The following is an 18,410-nucleotide window of genomic DNA, read 5'->3' on the forward strand; positions in this document are numbered from 1 at the left end:
GTGGTTTATCACAGCGAATCAAAAATATCTATTTTGAGGAGATGCCTCCTTGTGATGCAAAAGTGACTTTATATTCGGTTCCGTTTGAGAAAACTAAGTGGGCAGTATTTGTGCTGACTGGTGAGTTTTCCATTGAAATAATAATTCTGATTCTTTCAATATTGCTTTTACAGGAGCAATTTTACTATCAATTTGTATTTTTGGATTGGAAATAGTACATTCAAAATTGAACTTGATTCAAATGTTCTGTGTTGTTAAAAGAAAAATCGTGTGCATTGGAAGACGAGACATTTTCAGTATAAAATTTAAAAACAGTTGAATAATATGTCTAATGAGAAAAATATTTCTTTAAAAAGGTGAAATCTCAACACAATTCTATTGGTGCCCTCTATTGTAAAACACTTACATCAATAAAATTCAAATAAACAAGAAAATCATGTTATGGCCATTTTTATTTATTTTGTGGATTGTTGTTCATAAAAAACCATCTGAACTGTAGCAAATATATGACTTAACATTAACGTTTTTATATAAAATAGTACAAAAGCAAATTGTGTCGAAAATTGCTAAGCTAAAAAATAAATTTGATTGGCACGACTAAATCAAAAAAATATTATTCACGTGGAAAGTCATTATTTCAATTGCTTTTGAACAATTGTTCGTTTGTTTCCACTGGAACTTGAATGTCCATAATCAGTAAATGAGATGCTCGACATATTTCCTTTAGTTGGAACAGCACGTGTGTGAACTGCACTGCTAGTGTGCAGTTTACAATCTGATGATTCAATTACTTTGACCACGCTTTGTTTTTGAACCACTGCACGAGACTCACTAGAATGTGTTATGTAGTCTCTTATGTTGGATTGTTTTCCAAGACGGTGCTGCGTACTTAAACTATTTCGCTCACCAATGGAAGAGTTTATTACAGAAGAGACTGGGTGATGTGATTCTGTTGTCGGTCCTTTTCGAGTCAAAATCGAATTGTGAATTTCTGCAGACGCTTGTGAAGATAAGGACTCTTTCTTGATTCCAGCAGCCGAGTTATTTATATTTGTCTTCTGAACTTGATGCATGGATGATCCTTCAGCTATAGAATATCCACCGAAATTGATTGAGGATGAGTGCTGTCTAGAACGAAGTCGCTGAGATGTGCCATTCGTCTCCATTGGATGGAAAGTCATTTGGGAAGTCTGTTCCTTTGTAAAAGTGTTTGATCGTTCTCGTTTTTGCGTCAAGTCATTTAAACTTGACGATGATGAATTCGACATACCTCGCATTAATGCTCTTTGAGCGATTTCACTATGATTCCCATATACATGTGAAATAGTTCCACTACTTGATGACTGATGCGTTTTAGTTTCGGTCGAAGATGAGCTAACAAATTTTGATGATTGGTCCTGAATCGATGACAAATCAACCTGTGAGATAGTTCCGGAACTTTTGGCATTCAACTCACTTAATGAGCTTATTACTTTTCCAGAAGCATTTTGATTGTTTGTAGTTTCATGTTGACTGTGAAATTTGGACATATTATTCATAGATTTGTCATTAAGGTGTTTTTGACGAGACTCTGAAATCATTTGAGAGTTTGCAACGTGAGTAGATGAAGAAGATTTTAAAACCGTAGATGCTTGTTCTATTTTTTCAGTCGAGTAATTAATTGTTCCATGTTGTGTTTTCTGGTGAGTAGTTTGAGTAATTCTTTTTCCAGGCTTATGAATCGGACATTCACCATCATGAATTATTGTTTTTACATGCTTATTATCACCATTTATTAAACTTTGTTTTACAAATGTTTGAGAACTGCTCTTTATTACTTTGGAAGCCTCGGTACTTCTGTTTATTGTTTCAGAATTAATTTCAGATAAAACTTTTGATGTGTGTCTTTGGTCCAATTGATGTCCATGTCCATGTACGATGCAGTTTTCTTTTGTGCCCTTTTGAATAATTTTAGTTTCTTGCCTCAAATTACTCTCACGTTTTGCTTGAGCAATCTTTATTTCTTGAGTAATTTTATTTTGAGCCGCTCGAGATTTATTTCCAAAGTCTATTGACCCTTCACCAACCACTAAATTGTCTGAATGATGAACACGTGTTGCACGTTGTACGTGTTGTTGAATAACTTGTTCTTTTCTTCCTTCAAACTTACCAGTCATTTTCAAGTTATCTTCATGGACTACTTTACTAGCTCTGTCAACTTTTCCAATTTCTTTGACTTCACGTTTTGTAAAACTATCTTGACTTACTTGAAGATTATCCTTTGGAATCCTTGGTGTGACGCGCTCAACAGTTTTGACTTCTTGTAACTCTCTTTGAGCAAATTCGCCAGTTATTTTTAAATTATCCTCATGAATGACTTTTATTGGACGGTCCTTGATTGGAGTAAACTCTATTTTTTCAGGTACATCTAATGGAACCTTTGCGATTTTTAAGTTATCTTCATGTTTTTTCACAACAGAACGTTCAATTGTTTGAGAGACTTGATGCTGTTCTCTCTTTGCAAAAGTACCTTCAGGAACACGTAAATTATCCTTCGGTATTCTAGGAGATGTTCGTTCAACATTAACTATTTCGTGTCGTTCTCTTTGAGCAAATTCACCAGTAACTTTCAAATTGTCTTCATGTATGACTCTCTGAACTTTTTGGGCTGCCTTAAATTCTGTGACTTCTCTTTGAGTAAATTTATCCTAAAAAATTGAATTGATTAACAAAACTGATGTATAAATGTAATAAATCATTTTACCTTAGAGATCGTTAGGTTATCTTGGGTTTTTTTAATAAGTTCACGATCACCTGGTTTATATTCAGACTTTTTAGGTGTGTAGAATTTTCCTTCAGGATGCAAATTATCTTCTGGTTTTTTAACTGGCATTCTTTCACCTGGTTTGTAATCTTGAGGCTGCCGTTTGGTGAAATCCCCTTCAGGATGAAGGTTATCTTGAGGTTTCTTTATTGGCATACGTTCACCAGGGCCCCATTCTTGTGGCTTTCGTTTTTCGAAATCTCCCTCGGGATGTAAATTATCCTGCGGTTTCTTGACTGGCATTCTCTCACCTGGTTTGTAATCTTGAGGCTGTCGTTTGGCGAAATCCCCTTCAGGATGAAGGTTATCTTGAGGTTTCTTCATTGGCATACGTTCACCAGGACCCCATTCTTGTGGCTTTCGTTTTTCGAAATCCCCCTCGGGATGTAAGTTATCCTGCGGTTTCTTGACAGGCATTCTCTCACCCGGCTTATAATCTTGAGGCTGACGTTTGGCGAAGTCCCCTTCAGGATGAAGGTTATCTTGAGGTTTCTTCATTGGCATACGTTCACCAGGACCCCATTCTTGTGGCTTTCGTTTTTCGAAATCCCCCTCGGGATGTAAGTTATCCTGCGGTTTCTTAACTGGCATTCTCTCACCCGGTTTGTAATCTTGAGGTTGGCGTTTTTCGAAATCTCCTTCTGGATGAAGGTTATCTTGAGGTTTCTTCATTGGCATACGTTCACCTATTTTAGGATTTTCTTTCTCTGGAACATCTAAAGGCACCTTTTCAATCGTTAGATTTGTTTGATGAATGACTTTTTGAACACGTTCTGCCTGCACTACTTGCTTTACTTCTCTTTGAGCAAATTTATCTTTACTAAGTTTTATTTGATCCTCATGGACTACGATTTGAGCTTTTTCAGGAGTTCCAATTGGTCCCTCTTTTGGTCTATCTGCGAACTTGTCCTGTAAAGCAACATAAAATATATATTTGATGCTTAATGGTTAATAACAATGATAAAAAATAACTGAATAAATTGAAAAAAAAATTACTATTTCATGTAATGTTTCAAAAAATTGAAATAGTTTTACATATTGATCTTTGATTGTATTTAGAAACAATTTTAGTACGCAAAACGTCAAATGTAACTTTTACAAAAATATGTCGAACTTATTGCTTATTTAATATTTTACCTTTGAAATTGACAGTTCATCCTGTGGTCTTATCGGTTTAACGACTTCAGCAGGTTTATAATCTGGTTTCTCTGGTCGCTCAAAAGATCCTTCAGGTTGTAAATTGTCTTTATGAATAACTCTTTGATTTCTTTCAGCTGCAACATATTGTGGTTTTTCTGGGGTGTAAAATGTTCCTTCTGGATGTAAATTGTCCTGAGGTTTCTTAACAGGCATTCGGTCTCCAGGTCGATATTCTTGAGGTTGACGTTGAGCGAATTCTCCTTCTGGATGCAAATTGTCTTTTGGAATCTTTACTGGCATACGCTCACCGGGCTTATATTCAGGTTTATCTGGTCGTTCAAAATCACCTTCAGGATGCAAATTATCTTTCGGTTTTTTAACTTGCTCTCGGGTACCAGGACTCCATTCTTGAGGTTGTCTTTTCTCGAAATCGCCTTCTGGATGCAAATTGTCCTGTGGTTTCTTTACAGGCATTCGGTCTCCTGGTCGATATTCTTGTGGTTGGCGTTTTGCAAATTCTCCTTCTGGATGCAAATTGTCCTGTGGTTTCTTAACAGGCATCCGATCTCCTGGTCGATATTCTTGTGGTTGACGTTGTGCAAAATCTCCTTCTGGATGCAAATTGTCTTTTGGAATCTTCACTGGCATACGTTCACCAGGCTTGTATTCAGGTTTATCTGGTCGTTCAAAATCACCTTCAGGATGTAAATTATCTTTCGGTTTTTTAACTGGCTCTCGGGTACCAGGACTCCATTCTTGAGGTTGTCTTTTCTCGAAATCGCCTTCTGGATGTAAGTTGTCCTGTGGTTTCTTTACAGGCATTCGGTCTCCTGGTTGATATTCTTGGGGTTGACGTTTTGCAAAATCTCCTTCTGGGTGCAAATTGTCTTTTGGGATCTTCACTGGCATACGTTCACCAGGCTTGTATTCAGGTTTATCTGGTCGTTCAAAATCACCCTCTGGATGCAAATTATCAACAGGCATTATTTTGTCAACTCTCTCAGCCTTTATATAATCTACTCGTTCTCTATCCATAAATTTATCAGTTGACAAAGTGATTTGATCTTTGTGAATTACTTTTTCTGTTTTAGTAGCACTTTGCCATATTTCTTCTTCCCTTGAAACAAATCGCTCTTTGCTGATTTCTAGCTCATCATGAGGACGAACAGGTTTGACCTTCTCACCTGGTTGATATTGAGGTTTTTCAGGTATTTCAATGCCTCCTGAAGGAGTTAAGTTAGTTTGATGTACAATTTTCTGTGGTCTATCTGCTGGAACGAATTTCGATTTTTCTGGTGTATAAAATTCACCTTCGGGGTGAAGGTTATCTTCAGGTTTCTTTACAGGCATCCGGTCTCCTGGTCGATATTCTTGTGGTTGACGTTGTGCAAAATCTCCTTCTGGATGCAAATTGTCCTGTGGTTTCTTTACAGGCATCCGATCTCCTGGTCGATATTCTTGTGGTTGACGTTGTGCAAAATCTCCTTCTGGATGCAAATTGTCTTTTGGGATCTTCACTGGCATACGTTCACCAGGCTTGTATTCAGGTTTATCTGGTCGTTCAAAATCACCTTCAGGATGCAAATTATCTTTCGGTTTTTTAACTGGCTCTCGGGTACCAGGACTCCATTCTTGAGGTTGTCTTTTCTCGAAATCGCCTTCTGGATGCAAATTGTCCTGTGGTTTCTTTACAGGCATTCGGTCTCCTGGTCGATATTCTTGTGGTTGACGTTTTGCAAAATCTCCTTCTGGGTGCAAATTGTCTTTTGGGATCTTCACTGGCATACGTTCACCAGGCTTGTATTCAGGTTTATCTGGTCGTTCAAAATCACCTTCAGGATGCAAATTATCTTTCGGTTTTTTAACTGGCTCTCGGGTACCAGGACTCCATTCTTGAGGTTGTCTTTTCTCGAAATCGCCTTCTGGATGCAAATTGTCCTGTGGTTTCTTTACAGGCATTCGGTCTCCTGGTCGATATTCTTGTGGTTGACGTTTTGCAAAATCTCCTTCTGGATGCAAATTGTCCTGTGGTTTCTTAACAGGCATCCGATCTCCTGGTCGATATTCTTGAGGTTGACGTTGTGCAAAATCTCCTTCTGGATGCAAATTGTCTTTTGGAATCTTCACTGGCATACGTTCACCAGGCTTGTATTCAGGTTTATCTGGTCGTTCAAAATCACCTTCAGGATGCAAATTATCTTTCGGTTTTTTAACTGGCTCTCGGGTACCAGGACTCCATTCTTGAGGTTGTCTTTTCTCGAAATCGCCTTCTGGATGCAAATTGTCCTGTGGTTTCTTTACAGGCATTCGGTCTCCTGGTCGATATTCTTGGGGTTGACGTTTTGCAAAATCTCCTTCTGGATGCAAATTGTCCTGTGGTTTCTTAACAGGCATCCGATCTCCTGGTCGATATTCTTGAGGTTGACGTTGTGCAAAATCTCCTTCTGGATGCAAATTGTCTTTTGGAATCTTCACTGGCATACGTTCACCAGGCTTGTATTCAGGTTTATCTGGTCGTTCAAAATCACCTTCAGGATGCAAATTATCTTTCGGTTTTTTAACTGGCTCTCGGGTACCAGGACTCCATTCTTGAGGTTGTCTTTTCTCGAAATCGCCTTCTGGATGCAAATTGTCCTGTGGTTTCTTTACAGGCATTCGGTCTCCTGGTCGATATTCTTGTGGTTGACGTTTTGCAAAATCTCCTTCTGGATGTAAATTATCTTTAGGAATTTTTACTGGCATACGTTCACCAGGCTTATATTCTGGTTTATCTGGTCGTTCAAAATCACCCTCTGGATGCAAATTATCAACAGGCATTATTTTGTCTACTCTCTCAGCTTTTATGTAATCTACTCGTTCTCTATCCATAAATTTATCAGTTGACAAAGTGATTTGATCTTTGTGAATTACTTTTTCTGTTTTAGTAGCACTTTGCCATATTTCTTCTTCCCTTGAAACAAATCGCTCTTTGCTGATTTCTAGCTCATCATGAGGACGAATAGGTTTGACCTTCTCACCTGGCTGATATTGAGGTTTCTCAGGTATTTCAATGCCTCCTGAAGGAGTTAAGTTAGTTTGATGTACAATTTTCTGTGGTCTATCTGCTGGAACGAATTTCGATTTTTCTGGTGTATAAAATTCACCTTCGGGGTGAAGGTTATCTTCAGGTTTCTTTACAGGCATCCGGTCTCCTGGTCGATATTCTTGTGGTTGACGTTGTGCAAAATCTCCTTCTGGATGTAAATTGTCTTTTGGGATCTTCACTGGCATACGTTCACCAGGCTTGTATTCAGGTTTATCTGGTCGTTCAAAATCACCTTCAGGATGCAAATTATCTTTCGGTTTTTTAACTGGCTCTCGGGTACCAGGACTCCATTCTTGAGGTTGTCTTTTCTCGAAATCGCCTTCTGGATGCAAATTGTCCTGTGGTTTCTTTACAGGCATTCGATCTCCTGGTTGATATTCTTGGGGTTGACGTTTTGCAAAATCTCCTTCTGGGTGCAAATTGTCTTTTGGGATCTTCACCGGCATACGTTCACCAGGCTTGTATTCAGGTTTATCTGGTCGTTCAAAATCACCTTCAGGATGCAAATTATCTTTCGGTTTTTTAACTGGCTCTCGGGTACCAGGACTCCATTCTTGAGGTTGTCTTTTCTCGAAATCGCCTTCTGGATGCAAATTGTCCTGTGGTTTCTTTACAGGCATTCGGTCTCCTGGTCGATATTCTTGGGGTTGACGTTTTGCAAAATCTCCTTCTGGGTGCAAATTGTCTTTTGGGATCTTCACTGGCATACGTTCACCAGGCTTGTATTCAGGTTTATCTGGTCGTTCAAAATCACCTTCAGGATGCAAATTATCTTTCGGTTTTTTAACTGGCTCTCGGGTACCAGGACTCCATTCTTGAGGTTGTCTTTTCTCGAAATCGCCTTCTGGATGCAAATTGTCCTGTGGTTTCTTTACAGGCATTCGGTCTCCTGGTTGATATTCTTGGGGTCGACGTTTTGCAAAATCTCCTTCTGGGTGCAAATTGTCTTTTGGGATCTTCACTGGCATACGTTCACCAGGCTTGTATTCAGGTTTATCTGGTCGTTCAAAATCACCTTCAGGATGCAAATTATCTTTCGGTTTTTTAACTGGCTCTCGGGTACCAGGACTCCATTCTTGAGGTTGTCTTTTCTCGAAATCGCCTTCTGGATGCAAATTGTCCTGTGGTTTCTTTACAGGCATTCGGTCTCCTGGTCGATATTCTTGTGGTTGACGTTTTGCAAAATCTCCTTCTGGGTGCAAATTGTCTTTTGGGATCTTCACTGGCATACGTTCACCAGGCTTGTATTCAGGTTTATCTGGTCGTTCAAAATCACCTTCAGGATGCAAATTATCTTTCGGTTTTTTAACTGGCTCTCGGGTACCAGGACTCCATTCTTGAGGTTGTCTTTTCTCGAAATCCCCTTCTGGATGCAAATTGTCCTGTGGTTTCTTCACAGGCATTCGGTCTCCTGGTCGATATTCTTGGGGTTGACGTTTTGCAAAATCTCCTTCTGGGTGCAAATTGTCTTTTGGGATCTTCACTGGCATACGTTCACCAGGCTTGTATTCAGGTTTATCTGGTCGTTCAAAATCACCCTCTGGATGCAAATTATCAACAGGCATTATTTTGTCAACTCTCTCAGCCTTTATATAATCTACTCGTTCTCTATCCATAAATTTATCAGTTGACAAAGTGATTTGATCTTTGTGAATTACTTTTTCTGTTTTAGTAGCACTTTGCCATATTTCTTCTTCTCTTGAAACAAATCGGTCTTTGCTGATTTCTAATTCATCATGAGGACGAATAGGTTTGACCTTCTCACCTGGCTGATATTGAGGTTTTTCAGGTATTTCAATGCCTCCTGAAGGAGTTAAGTTAGTTTGATGTACAATTTTCTGTGGTCTATCTGCTGGAACGAATTTCGATTTTTCGGGTGTATAAAATTCACCCTCAGGGTGAAGGTTATCTTCAGGTTTCTTTACAGGCATCCGATCTCCTGGACCCCATTCTTGTGGCTTTCGTTTTTCGAAATCCCCTTCGGGATGTAAGTTATCCTGCGGTTTCTTGACTGGCATTCTCTCACCCGGTTTGTAATCTTGAGGTTGGCGTTTTGCGAAATCGCCTTCTGGATGAAGGTTATCTTGAGGTTTCTTCATTGGCATTCGTTCACCTGGACCCCATTCTTGTGGCTTTCGTTTTTCGAAATCCCCTTCTGGATGTAAATTGTCCTGCGGTTTCTTAACAGGCATTCTCTCACCCGGTTTATAATCTTGAGGCTGACGTTTGGCGAAATCCCCTTCAGGATAAAGGTTATCTTGAGGTTTCTTCATTGGCATACGTTCACCAGGACCCCATTCTTGTGGCTTTCGTTTTTCGAAATCCCCCTCGGGATGTAAGTTATCCTGCGGTTTCTTAACTGGCATTCTCTCACCCGGTTTGTAATCTTGAGGTTGGCGTTTTACGAAGTCTCCCTCTGGATGAAGATTATCTTGAGGTTTCTTCATTGGCATACGTTCACCAGGACCCCATTCTTGTGGCTTTCGTTTTTCGAAATCCCCTTCGGGATGTAAGTTATCCTGCGGTTTCTTAACTGGCATTCTCTCACCCGGTTTGTAATCTTGAGGTTGGCGTTTTACGAAGTCTCCTTCTGGATGAAGGTTATCTTGAGGTTTCTTCATTGGCATACGTTCACCAGGACCCCATTCTTGTGGCTTTCGTTTTTCGAAATCCCCTTCGGGATGTAAGTTATCCTGCGGTTTCTTAACTGGCATTCTCTCACCCGGTTTGTAATCTTGAGGCTGACGTTTGGCGAAATCCCCTTCAGGATGAAGGTTATCTTGAGGTTTCTTCATTGGCATACGTTCACCAGGACCCCATTCTTGTGGCTTTCGTTTTTCGAAATCCCCCTCGGGATGTAAGTTATCCTGCGGTTTCTTGACAGGCATTCTATCACCCGGCTTATAATCTTGAGGCTGACGTTTGGCGAAATCCCCTTCAGGATGAAGGTTATCTTGAGGTTTCTTCATTGGCATACGTTCACCAGGACCCCATTCTTGTGGCTTTCGTTTTTCGAAATCCCCCTCGGGATGTAAGTTATCCTGCGGTTTCTTAACTGGCATTCTCTCACCCGGTTTGTAATCTTGAGGTTGGCGTTTTACGAAGTCTCCTTCTGGATGAAGGTTATCTTGAGGTTTCTTCATTGGCATACGTTCACCAGGACCCCATTCTTGTGGCTTTCGTTTTTCGAACTCTCCCTCGGGATGTAAATTATCCTGCGGTTTCTTGACAGGCATTCTATCACCAGGTTTGTATTCTTCTATAATACGAGTTGAAAAGGCTTCATGTGAAACACTAAGCTCATCTTTCGGTTTTTTTGGTACCTCTCGGATAATCGGACCATGAGACACTCGTGTTTCGGGTTTTTGAAATTCCCCCTCCATACGTAAATTGTCTTCGTGCCTTATAGCTTTTCTTCGTACATCTTCATACATTGTTGAATATGTTGTCGTAATATCATCTGCTATTACATCACGACTATAAGATTTTACTATTTGACCAGTTACCACTTCATCATTTTGTTCAGTTTTCAAATCAGTACTGTGTATCACTTTAGCATCTTTTTCGCAAGTACAAATCACATCTCCTTGCACAGAAATATCATCAATCACTGTAGTAATATACTCGTTTGTATTAACGGTGCTTTTATTGAATGAACTTTTATTTATTAAAGTCGTATCTTCAATTAAAGTCGATTTATGATTAATATCGCTGACTATGCTAGTATCATCTTGTTTGATAATAACTGAATCATGATCACATGTACAAAGAGCAATGTCTGCTACAGGAATAATTTCCTCAACAATAGTTGTTTTAAAATCAACTGTCTTTTTGCTGTCAATTTTATTGGATTTACTAGATTTACTCTCTCTTATAGTTTTAGTCTCATTTACAATATTATCTGTAATGGATGAAGAAGTTTGTATATCTGTTGTATAGTTATCACTCATATTTTTGGATATTGTGTCTAACAAAACATCATTACTTTTGTCAAAACTGGTTTTAGTGAATTTATTCGAGGTATTTTCAAAGTCCGAAGATGAAATTAGCTTGCTAGATTTCGATGATGATACTTTAGTATCAATTGTTGATGATGAAGTAATATTACTTATATCAGATATAATTGTAGTATCATACACTTTAGAGCTAGACACAGTGTTAATGTTTTTAGTTCCAGTAAAACTGATATCATTTTTTGATGAATTTTGTATTTTTGAACTAGAATCTAGAGATGAATTAATTATGAAGCTTTCGTCTGACAAGTTCGAGCTTAGTTTCTTATCAAAAACGGTTGACGATGAGACATCATTCACTGAAAGTTCGCCTATATTACTTGAATCGTACATTGCTTTAGAGCTAGAACTATATGACGACACAAACTTTGATGACTTATTGACATTCGAATTGTCTATTGCAATATCATCAGTGATGGGTAAAACGAACTCGCCTTCATATATAAGATCATCGCTGTCTTTGCAAAGTGCATAAAAATCTTGTTTTCTTGAAGCACTTCTACTCCTTATAATTCTTTCGCTACGTACTGTATCTCTTGATATACGTTTCTGATCAGATGATGTAGTAGCATCGATCCTCAAATCAGATGAAGATAAATTTTGCATAGCAGAATACAGTTTAGACTTGAAACTTTCATATCTTTCTGAACGTTGAACGTTATCTGTTGTATCAGACGCTATAAAATCTGTTGTTTGACTACGTTGGGTGACTCTTTTGGAATTCGACTTATCTGAAGATTGTGGCCAAAATGCGGAGTCTTCGCTGGGTTTATTGTACTTGTTACGTTCAAGTGAACTGGTTGAGAATTTAGTTCCAAACTGCTTTCCATTGGAAGTACCATGCAACTCATTACCATACGATTTTTGAGTAATTGATGATCCACTTTGTTTTATACCATCAATTGAATGTTCTGTATACTTTGTTGCTGTACTAGAAAACTCCTTTGACGTTTTCATTGAAGAAGATGTATCTTGAGAATCAGTCGAGGTAACTACGAAAGATTCATTAGCAGCACCAGCAGTAGCACCGTGAAGCATCATTTCTCTTAACTCTGTTTCAGTCCATGTCCGACGCCTGATTGGTACATATTCAGTACCTGTTGATCCAGATGTAATTGTGGAATGTTTCGACGATGAAAATGTATTATCTTTCGATGATCCAGATGTATAAACAGTGAACTTTTTCTCTGTTACTGCAAAATTAATTAAATTAATTAATCAAAAATAACTTTTACATATAAACGGTTACACACCTGATGATTCATTTTTCTTCGCATTAGAATGTGAAACTTTTTGTCTCTTTACCACAGTAGAGGACCCAGTTTTCTGTTTAGACTTCTTCATTTTGCTTTAGTAATTTCGTTGACGTCTGTAACAATAACAAAAACAATACATATATCATCAGTTAAATACACATAATGTATGGGATATTTTTTGAAGACATTTATATCTCCAGACGGAATCCCCTGACACACAATGACGTTGTACACATTCATTCATTAAAGTTTCATTCACGAACAACGTGTTCATTCAGAAAAACAATTGATCAACTTCGTTGAAACTCGGAAACTTTCGTGGCATATTTGTAGAAACTGAACTGAATTTAAGCCGACATTGATCTAAAAAATGTTCTACATAAAACAGTTTTGAAATTCACTTTATTTTGTTATATAATGTATGTATTCGATTTTACGTTTAGTAAAATATTGAGAAGCAGGTAGGTAGCTTTTATTAATAAGAACAGTCATTTGAGTCAATTTTTACAATATTAAACAAGTTCCTCTTACTTTTCTTATTTTTTCCATTTATTTCAATCAGCTAAAATTAAATTAAGTTCTTTCTAATGTTTTCATTCTAAACGTGTAAAATAAGTGTGCATGTATTGTAAGATTTCAGTCAATGTTATTAAATTTCAAAATATATTTTGGTTTTCCTCTTTGCAATGGTGTACTTAAAAATTTTGAAATTTTTAAAATTCACCAAACAAAACGTATTGTTCTACTTGGAATTAATTATAAATTTTTTTATTGTAATGCAAAACATTTATTTATAAAAATTCAACCACATATTAATTTTAATATAGTATTTAGTTAAAATTCTACAAAATCCAAATTTTATATACTTGTCTATAATGTGTGATTGTTTTGATATGATGTCATTTTTCAATATACTAAGCAAGACACTATATTATATGTGACACTTAGAATATTCATCATATTATAATTACTTATTAATTAAGAAAAACTTTATAAATTAATTAATAAAACACATTAATATAATCAAGACTTTTTTCGGGCGCTCCAAATTAAATAAAGTAATAATATCTGATGCCTCGTTTAAGAATCAAAAACTAAGTCCATTTTATGAACAAAACTAGCACTTTTAAAGAAACATTAAAATTTTTGCAATTGTAAAAAAAATAAAAAAAAAATCTTTGGTATGAAAACATTTTTTTTAAATTTCAAAAAATGTGTTCTGGCAAAATAATTATTTGTTTTTGATTTTCCATTTTATAATGACAAAGTCTGCTAGAGTTGACCTACAGCGTTTTTTTTATTTTTTACACTTTCAAATACTCAAATATCAATTTTAAATTATATATATATATATTATGTTTTTAGTTGACGATTTTCATTTGAAATTGTTGCTGTGTCTAAAACAGTCTTTCAATTTTATGTGACTCAAGCAGGAAAAAAATAAGTCAAACATTGATTGATAGTAAAAATAGTTTTCGTAATTCTCCAATTCACTTGCTTTATTCGCAATTGTGTTTGAATTTGTCATGCTCCATTTACTTTTATTTGTGGATTATAAGAACCATGAATATTATTATTTTCATCAGTTTGAATTCACTGAATTTTTTTTATCGATTTTTTAAGAGAAAACGTTCTTAATTTTTTTATTACCTAAAGTTATTTTTATTATGATTTTTTTTTTTCATTAATAATTCTCATCACTTTTACTTTATTTAATTTTTTATTTTTATTTTTTCTTAAATTATTTCATATATTTCGCTTATTATTTCACTAAAATACACGGCGTTCGTTTACTTATTCAATCGGTTTCAAAATGTACAATGATCATGTCTCGATCGCTTACAGCTAAATTTAAAGCTTTATTTCTTACAATTCATTCACTCGTATTGTACCAAATCAAGCAGTATTAATGTTTATGTAGGTGTTTTCATATGTTTGTTCACAAATGACTTTTTAATAAATACAACCTTGCCTACACTCGCTTCTTTTATGACATCATTTCATGGTTATTTTTTCGGATTTGTTTTTTAAGTTACTTCACTGCATGAGTGTCGATCGAATACTGAAGCTACTAGCTAAAAATATTTTCATTATGAATTTTAACAAACGAAGCAGTCTACTACTACATCATACTGAGCTTAAATCGCTGATCAAACATTCATACAATATTTTGGTCTTTTTTGGCTGATACGTATGTTATAATAGTGTGCTCAAAAGAGAACCGGGAAAAAATCGCTTTGCTAAAAGTGAGAAAACCAGTTATATTTTTAATATATATATATATATACCTATATATATATATATATTTTTTTTTAATAAATTTATGCTATATTTTTGCTGATCGAAACACTAAAAGTTTTACTGCCAAGCTCCTCAGAGCTCATTTAACAAGATTAAAAAAAATCAATTGAAAACTCTTGTTAAAAGCTAAAATAATCAATGTTGGATGAATAAAATAAATTTTTCGTTACCTTATGGTGATTTTTTAAATTCACTTGCAATGTTGAAATGAACATGTGAAAGAGAAACGTAGCTTGGCACAAGGAAAAATGCAAATGATTTTTAATATAACATTGATGTAACGATTATAAGTTAAATATTACCGTCTGGGAAGGAGTTCTACTAGTTAATAATTTTTTTTTTACTGAAAACAATTTTGTGAACTCAACTTGTCGCTCGCCAAATTCAACGTATGGAATGAGATCCAACCAAAACATACAATCCAAGATGACAAATTTAATGCAAAGAATTTATACGAAAAAACTATATAAATTTTTGCTACATTTTCAGGTGATTCAAGGTGAAATATGACTCGTATGTTTAAAATTAATGTATGTTTAAAGTCATGAATATTTTTAGTTAATGTTTAACAATCTAAAAAATCATCAATGTGAAACTATTTGTCTAATTTCTAATGGTCGGTTCATACCTATACAAAACTTAAACATCAATAAAAAAAATGGTCAATTGCTCACGCACCAATGCAAAAATTCCTAAAAAGGTCATAGAGATGTTGCTTGCAGTAAACTAATGACACCCACCATAACATGTGATGTGATTCATTCACACCTTTAGCCGGTCAATACCATATCGGTCTTGTGTGTGAATCGTAGGAGGCAGTATTTTTACTATTTTAAATATATATTCATTAAATGAAAGAAAAATGAGTCAATTTCTATATTATTATTATTATTATTGTTTTAAGTGTATGAAAATACATATGTTTTATACATCATACTTATTTCAAAAGCAGATATACAAATGTTGGAATAAATTGTTGGAAATAAATTGAAAAACAAACTAAATATACGTACGATTTCTATCACAATTAAACTCATACGCTAAATTTTTGACCGTGGAACACCAGTTTTACCATTTTTATACATACGCTTGTTTCGTTAAAACCTTATTTAATATATTTGTTTATTGGTAGTCGTTTTCGTTTTTTAGAACATTTACTAACATGTCTTAATTAAACTGAATCTGATGACGTAACTATTTATTTTCGCAAATATTCAATCACGTTTTTTTTGTTTTAATTTCCAAGAGAAATCAATAATCATTAGGTAGAAGTCAATGTAAATCTATTGACTTATGATAACTTCATTGCACATTCACAAATTTAAGAATAATTTATTTTTAAAATGGATAAAACAATTTTTTTTTCATTAAGTGTCAATAGAATATTGTCGCTTTGCCTTTATTATTTTTAATAAATTATTGTACCTAAATTTGATTGTTCAAGTATTTATGTTTTTTTTTCAAAACAATGTATTTAGAGTGCTAAAACATCAAAGAAATTTTTGATAAAAAAAACGCGGTCTCACCGAAAAAAAATATATTTAGTAAATTGAAGCCTTGTACTATTCAAAACTAGAAACTAAAGTCATCGTCAGTCTGCACCGTAGAATAAAATTTCACACATTTTAATACTAAATTGCTATAATACGTAGAATTGTATTCACTAAATATATTTGTAAGTAAGTGTAGCTTTCATTCAAAGATCGAGAAACTTAACTTATTAGGTGTATTAGCTCTATATAGCGTTCATTTTTACATACACAAACAAATTTGACACGGCACCAATACTAAGATTACTCGCAAAATTTGATGATTTTCTTTTAACTAACTAAAATGTTTTTCTTCGGTTATTTCAAAATGTAACACAAAATTTAAGAACATTAACATCAAACCTGCAACCTAAATCGATAATCAAATAGGTATCAAAAATATTAATAAGTTTAGATAAATATGTAGAGTAGATCATACATAACAGTGGTTAATTTGTGGATTTAAAAATTAATATTATTATGTTTTTTTCTATGCTGAAACGAGATTACTCGAAAAACTTTAGGGTGAGCTGAAAGGCCTTTGAGGGCGACCAATTTATTTTTTGACCTTGAGAAGTTTTGCAATATCTTTTATTGTGATGAATTATTATTGTCACGTTTCATAAGATGTACTGCGTATATTATAATTTTAGAGCAATTAAACCGGTGTCACTCACTAGGTATGTTACTATTAAATACTATATAAAACCGCAGAAACTCAAGTCGAACGTGTGGTAGCGAGTCAAAAAAATGATGTCAGCAATATGTGTTTCGGACACAAAACAAAATAAAATTAAAAATATCACGTAACATCTCAATTTAGACATTTTTATGATTTTAAACTTTTTTACTTTAAGTTCTTACGTGTTTTCTTTCAAAGAAAAAATAAGTTAATGTGCTCTGTAAAATCTGTCTATTCCAGTTGAATTCGAATAAAATCTTTTCTGATGTACTGGAATGTTTTGATTATCTTATCAAGAGATAAATAAATATATAAAGACATACAATTATCACACACGGTTTTTTTCATTAAAAATATTCTTGTAAATTTATTAAGATTTTACGTTGACAAAAAGTGAATAATTTTATTAGTACTTAGCAAAATTGTGTATTGACTTTCTATCAAAATTTAAAAATATGATCTGAAGTCAAAGGTGTTCATTAAATGGAAATGTTTTGATATTTGCAATTCACATTTTATTTCGAATGACATCACTTTTCTCATTTTGTTTTAAACGGGAATACCATAACCGTAAATGGACTCGAGAGAAATCATAAATATGATATGTAAATTATATAAAAATTTGACATATAAAGTCGAACTTTTATTTTTATATATATATATATTTTTTTTTTTTTTTAAATCAAAGATCAACTCAAAATTTTTTTATTCAGAACATCAAGTGCAGATTTTACTTAAATCATACAAATTATATTCTATTGAAGTATGACATCAGAGTACTAACAAAATAGTGTAGTAAACAACTACTTTTCTTAAACATTTTAGATGAATAACTTTAATTATTTTAATTAATTAATTTACCTTGAATAAAACTGGAATCAAGTAACACAAAAAATTATTTTTGTCACTTGCTATCCAATTTTTTTTGTATGAATACCTTATATTAATTCAAATTCACAAGTATTAGAACTGTTTTACTTCACACCTTCAATTTTACTGAACGATACGCTAATAGCTATGATGTGTCACTTTTTTTTATTTTATTTTATTTTATTATTATTTTTTTTTATTTTTTTTATTTTTTGTTAGGTAATAAGTTTTTATTTTTTTGATTAAATTAATATTATATAAATGTAATGTATTTTTAGTACCTAAGCATTCGTGAACTGATCACTCGTAACAATAATGTTTTATTATTAAATATTTTATAAACGAATGGTTTGCTGGTCGATCGGATACTGAACATCGATTGAAACTTAACTGCTTGATGTTTCGGAATTTTAAATGTTCGTTTGATTATTAACTTCAGTGGTAGTAGTAGTAGTAGAAGTAAGTATATAAAGTTATTAACATACTGGTGTATGAAGAAATTCAATAAAATTTGAAGTTTCATTAAACATTTTGGGTTAAAAATAAGTTTCTTGGGATGATATTTATTAAGCTTTAATTTAGCTGCTCCAAATGAAACTCAATAGTTTTGTCTAAGGCTCCCAATTAACCGGCAAATTTTACTATCCGGTTATCGGTTAATAAATTTTCAATAACCGGATATCCGATTCGGTTATTTGATAAATATTTTCACTAATTTTCACAACCAAAAT

General features: G+C 34.4%; 1 protein-coding gene and 1 long non-coding RNA gene across 3 annotated transcripts; both read right to left on the reverse strand.

Moving 5' to 3' along the window:
- Positions 1-275: 275 nt before the first annotated feature.
- LOC134827786 (titin) lies at positions 276-12,106 on the reverse strand. Its single transcript, XM_063840604.1, has 3 exons — positions 3,941-12,106; positions 2,744-3,712; positions 276-2,687 (listed from the first exon to the last, which is right to left on the reverse strand). The coding sequence occupies exons 1-3, from the start codon at positions 12,080-12,082 to the stop codon at positions 633-635; spliced, it is 11,166 nt and encodes a 3,721-aa protein (XP_063696674.1). The 5' UTR covers positions 12,083-12,106; the 3' UTR covers positions 276-632.
- Position 12,107: 1 nt separating this feature from the next.
- Positions 12,108-18,130, reverse strand: LOC134827789 (uncharacterized). 2 transcript variants are annotated; one of them, XR_010161814.1, is made up of 3 exons: positions 17,961-18,130; positions 12,295-12,410; positions 12,108-12,234 (listed from the first exon to the last, which is right to left on the reverse strand). It is a non-coding gene; the product is annotated as an uncharacterized LOC134827789 (long non-coding RNA). The 2 variants fall into 2 exon arrangements; XR_010161813.1 differs by lacking the exon at positions 17,961-18,130 and adding an exon at positions 17,671-17,949.
- Between the last annotated feature and the right edge of the window lie 280 nt (positions 18,131-18,410).

This window comes from Culicoides brevitarsis, chromosome 1 (assembly GCF_036172545.1).
Source record: "Culicoides brevitarsis isolate CSIRO-B50_1 chromosome 1, AGI_CSIRO_Cbre_v1, whole genome shotgun sequence".
Lineage (NCBI taxonomy): Eukaryota > Metazoa > Arthropoda > Insecta > Diptera > Ceratopogonidae > Culicoides > Culicoides brevitarsis.